Source organism: Sipha flava, unplaced genomic scaffold, assembly GCF_003268045.1.
Source record: "Sipha flava isolate LNK unplaced genomic scaffold, YSA_version1 18432_pilon_pilon, whole genome shotgun sequence".
NCBI lineage: Eukaryota > Metazoa > Arthropoda > Insecta > Hemiptera > Aphididae > Sipha > Sipha flava.
The window spans coordinates 24,217-29,010 of record NW_020272292.1 but is presented as its reverse complement, the minus strand read 5'-3'; the positions used below and the strand labels follow the sequence as shown (position 1 = coordinate 29,010).

At 31.1% G+C, this 4,794-nt stretch overlaps 1 protein-coding gene across 1 annotated transcript; it reads right to left on the bottom strand.

Moving 5' to 3' along the window:
• Positions 1-2,157: 2,157 nt before the first annotated feature.
• Positions 2,158-4,507, bottom strand: LOC112681036. The gene is made up of 3 exons (XM_025551301.1): positions 4,351-4,507; positions 2,758-2,914; positions 2,158-2,692 (listed from the first exon to the last, which is right to left on the bottom strand). Exons 1-3 carry the CDS (start codon positions 4,505-4,507, stop codon positions 2,158-2,160), a joined length of 849 nt encoding a protein of 282 aa, XP_025407086.1.
• Positions 4,508-4,794: the final 287 nt, after the last annotated feature.

Sequence of the window (4,794 nt, the reverse complement as noted above, 5' to 3'; positions counted from 1 at the left end):
ATAAACTAATGCAGTAATGCATAAAATATAAATATTTGGACGATTAATGGCGTCCATAATCAATGATAACAGCCAGCCAATAGAAAACGTTCACCGAGTTGGCCACTCTCTTATATATCAAGGCTCTCTATTATAAACCATAGTTAAAAGTATATGTAGGTACATAATAAAATAATGTCAATGAATAAAATATTAATTATATAACATGTACCAGGTACATTGTACCTACCTATCTATAACTTATTCATGTTGTGAATTGTTTTTAATGATTTTGTAATTTGTTTAGGACCTATTTACACAACTATTTTTATAGTTTCACAACCTGAAATTTAACAACTTTTGTTTACAAAATATTACGAACTACAATAGATTATAGATAATTGATAATATTTCTGAAATTTAATAATTTTTTTGAATTCAAATAATTAAATGGTTATTGTTGCAGTTCTTACAAAAACACGAGTGATTTAATTTTATATCATGGTTTTCAAAGTATTTTTTCCAATAATACTTATAATAAAGATAAAGCATTAAATTTAATTAAAAGTGGACATGTAACATGTAAAAGAGATTAAAACCATTAAGGGTCTATGTTTTATATAACTTTAATAAGTGGACAAGTAATTAGGCAAGCCTCTGTTACTTTTACACCCTACAATGTAAAAATTGAAGTAAGTTCTGTAATTATATGGTGTAGGTACATCAATTCTGAATTGTACTTACTTATTTTAAATTTTAATAGCTGTATGACTCAAGGTTAATTCGAACTGCTAGTTGTGAATGTGTTGCTGTGTCTAGTGAAAAGTGTAAACATATTGATGCTCTTTTATATTATATTAATAATGGACAAACTTTATACAAAACTGATTTACCATAAACTTGGGGTAAACCCTCTAAAGATGACGAGGAAAAGTACAAAAAGGCTAAAAAGATTTCAGATTTAAGATGCGATTCCTATGACGCGTCAGACGCGTGCGGCTAACGCAAGCGTCTGATGCGTGTCGGTGCGATTCCTATGACGCGTCAGTTGTGTGCAGTTGTTGAGAGAAAGTAGACGTCTAGGACAATTTTTTATTTAATAAAAAATAATTATATTATTACCTTTACTTTAAAAATATAAAAATATTTTTAATTAAAAAATTCAAAATGAGCCAACGTGAGTTATTGTCTCATCTTCTTCTTGAAGAAATTGAAGAAGAAGAATTTCTCATAGAAGAAATATTAGTAGGACAGGGGAATGCAAACGAACATCCCTTATGTACGTCAAGGCCAGAAGAAGGATTTTTTGAAATATTAGTTAACCGACATTTAATACACGATGACAAGAAGTTCCGGGAGTTTTTCAGGCTGAATATTGATCAATTTAATTACATTTTGCAATTGATTGAAAAAGATATCACAGCGGATTCTTCAAATCGACATCCATACCCAATAACTACAGCGGAAAAATTAGCCCTAACATTGTGGTGAGTAAAAATTATTAGGTAATATTTACGTAATAAGTTTTAAATGGTATCATACTTATGCCATATAAATTATAATTATTTATCTGTAATTTCAACCATAAAATTATTGAATTATATAGCCATTAAGTCATGGGAATATTGAATTAGCAAATTAAAAAAGGCGTTGAATAAAAAAGCTTGAAAATTTAATAGAGGACTCCTAATGGGTTGTTTCAAAGGCAGATGATAATTATTCAAATAATAAGCACACATTTTTTTTTATAAGCATTTAAAGTTCGAATTTTGACAAAATTTATCAAGTTGAAAATCTACAAATTTTTTAGTAGTTAAAAATGTATAAAATGTTCAATTTTTATAGCTAAGGATTAAAAATTCAAAACAAAGTTCCACGTCAGTAGTTAATTCTGTTATTAAAATTCAAAAATGTATATAACACATTTTTTTATTATGATAATATTTAATACAGTTATGAGTTATCCACTTGTAAATCACTGTACAGCAGAGCGAATTCCACTTACTTACCCGCTTTTTTATTTGTGTCGTCACCACCTTTTAGGACAGTAAAAATACTTATCGTCTTCAACTTTAAATTAATAAATAATAATAATAACATTATTAGGATTATTATTATTTAATTTATTTTTAATCAATTATAGATATTTTATAAACATTATGGTTAATAATATAAAAACTATAATTGTTCGTAATTAGACTCGTAATGTTGACTGACTTCGTTTACATTCCCATAATCATTAACGTCCACACTTTCCAATGACTTTGATGAAAAACTTGTACTTGATGCCGGTGAATATTGTGGTAAATTTACGAATGTATTGCGTGTTTCTAATTCAAAGACCATTTGAAGCGACTTCATTTTCGCTTCATTGATCAACGCTGGACTAAGTTTTTTGACAGACATCGCGATACTTTTGAAAAATAAATCGATCTCATTTTCACGATTTTGAGCCATATTCTTCAATATATCATTTCTCTCACTACGCCTATCTTCTAAAAGCTGAATAACTTTTTCGTTATATTTTTGACGCTCGCTTTTTAGTGGTTTTTGCGACTTTGAAGTTTTTAAAGTTGGGTCTTCATTTGAATTTTCGCCTATTGAACAAATCGATTGGTTATTAATGTCCTCTGGTACCTGCAAGTCGTCGTTTATTTCTGTACTCGAATCATCGTCTTCACCTTCCTCACCACACTCAATATTTGATATGCTACTATAAATTAAATGTATATGATTAAATTAAATTCATAAAGGAAACATTCAAAAATAAATACTCACTCTCGCTTGTAATCAGCTTTTCCAAGAAACGTCAGCATATCAGCTAATGGCCAATGCTTAGGTTTACTTAAAGCAGATGATCCAGTTCCCATCCCTTTCTTAACCCTTTTATGGTACGTATCCTTAATGTTCCTCCACCTTTTTTTACAATCCTCTACTGCAAATAAAAGTAACAATATAAATACTAAACGCTATATTTGCATGCATATTTAGATAGTTTTTTGTGCATGAACCTATATAAATATAATATCATATAAATATATAAATAACTATCATATCGTTTGAAATGTACGCAAATATAGTTTATAATAATAAGCAAATATAATATTATATATAATACTAATTTCACTATTAATACTTATATAATAATCTAATATATTACTTATACCATTTTGGTTGTGTCAATATTGAAGTATAAATAAATTGTTAGTACACAACTACACAAGAATGATATTCTACCGCACGCTGACCTTGTTGTTGAAGCCTTATTATCAGTAATAATAAAAATAAAAATGATATTTTTAGTCCGTTTATACCAAATATTGTATAAATAATTATATTAAACGGGAAATTATTAGCAATAACAATTATTTTATATTTGTAGGTTTATGTCAACTGGCGAATCGTACCACTCACTGCAATTTGCTTTTAGAATATCGGCTAGTTACATTAGCAAAATTGTAAAAAGTACTCTTAGAGTTTTAAAAGAAAAATTAAGTCCTATATTTTTACCGTCGATCAAATGTGATGAGCTGAAGAGAAAAGTTGAAGAATTTGGACAAAAATGGCATTTTCCTAATTGTGTAGGGGCAATCGACGGTAAACACGTTCGCGTGTTTTGTCCTAAACGATCAGGGTCGCTGTACTATAACTACAAAAATTTTTTCTCCATTGTCTTACTAGCTGTTGTTGATGCAAATTATAAATTTATTTTTACTGATGTCGGATCATATGGTAAGGAGGGTGACAATGGTATATTCGACAAAAGCAATCTAGGAAAGCTTTATAGAAATGGGAATTTATTTCCTCCACCCTGTAAGCTACCAAACTCGAGTGTTGTATTGCCACACGTTTTTGTAGGCGACGAGGCGTTTCGCTTGCATACAAATATGATGAAACCATATTTTCGTCCAGTCGCAAGGGTGGACAATCGTAAGGCGATTTTTAATTATCGACTCTCTAGAGCTCGAAGAGTTTCGGAAAATGCTTTTGGTCTACTAAGCCAAGTTTTTCGAATATTTTATACACCAATCGCCATAAAGCCCGAGACCACCGACAATTTGATTGTTGTGGCATGCTGCCTACACAATTTACTAAGAAACGCTTATCTAGAGAAACAAGGCAATCCGTATTATGAACTGGACCCAAATGAGCAACCTCCAACAAAAAGTTTTTTACCACTTTCTAGAATTGGTGGTTTTTCAAATGCCGATGGGTTTGCTGTACGCGATTTATTTATGGAATATTTTAACAGTAATGCAGGGACAATTGCTTGGCAAGAAAGTCATACTACAAGAACTAATTGATAATATACTAATATAATTATAATATTTTGTAATACTAAATAATTATAATAAATCACAATATTCTTACCAGATCTTTTTACTTGTTCAGCTACCTCTTTCCAAGCATTATCCTTGATTGTCTGATTTTTGTAGAGTGTACAACGCAAATCATACAAACAGTTGAATTTAGCTACCATTTCCACGAATTTTTCGTCCTCAACGACAGTGAAGAGTACTTTTGACATGACAAAGTACACGAAAAAAATATAAGAAAATTATACGAACGCGCGTGCGGCTGCGTTTATACTGCTAACCGACCGGACGGTCCGTGTGGCTGACGCAACTTGCGGCCACCGCAAAGCTGTTGACGCATTTTAGGAAACGCAACCATTGGATAACCTTGGAAGTAGTCCCCTGCGTCAGATGCAGTGCGTTAGCCGTGCGTCCGTTAGTCCGTGCGTCAGACGCGTCTGACGCGTCATAGGAATCGCATCTTTATTTCCTCCAAAAAAACCGCGTTTAAATGTAGCCA

Excerpts from the sequence above, each read along its gene's own strand:
- LOC112681036 (XM_025551301.1), bottom strand. The coding sequence starts at position 4,507 with ATGTCAAAAGTACTCTTCACTGTCGTTGAGGACGAAAAATTCGTGGAA. Across the intron at positions 2,915-4,350 it reads TGAACAAGTAAAAAGATCTG|TAGAGGATTGTAAAAAAAGG; the intron begins GTAAGAATATTG and ends TTTTATTTGCAG. Across the intron at positions 2,693-2,757 it reads AAAGCTGATTACAAGCGAGA|TAGCATATCAAATATTGAGT; the intron begins GTGAGTATTTAT and ends TTTAATTTATAG.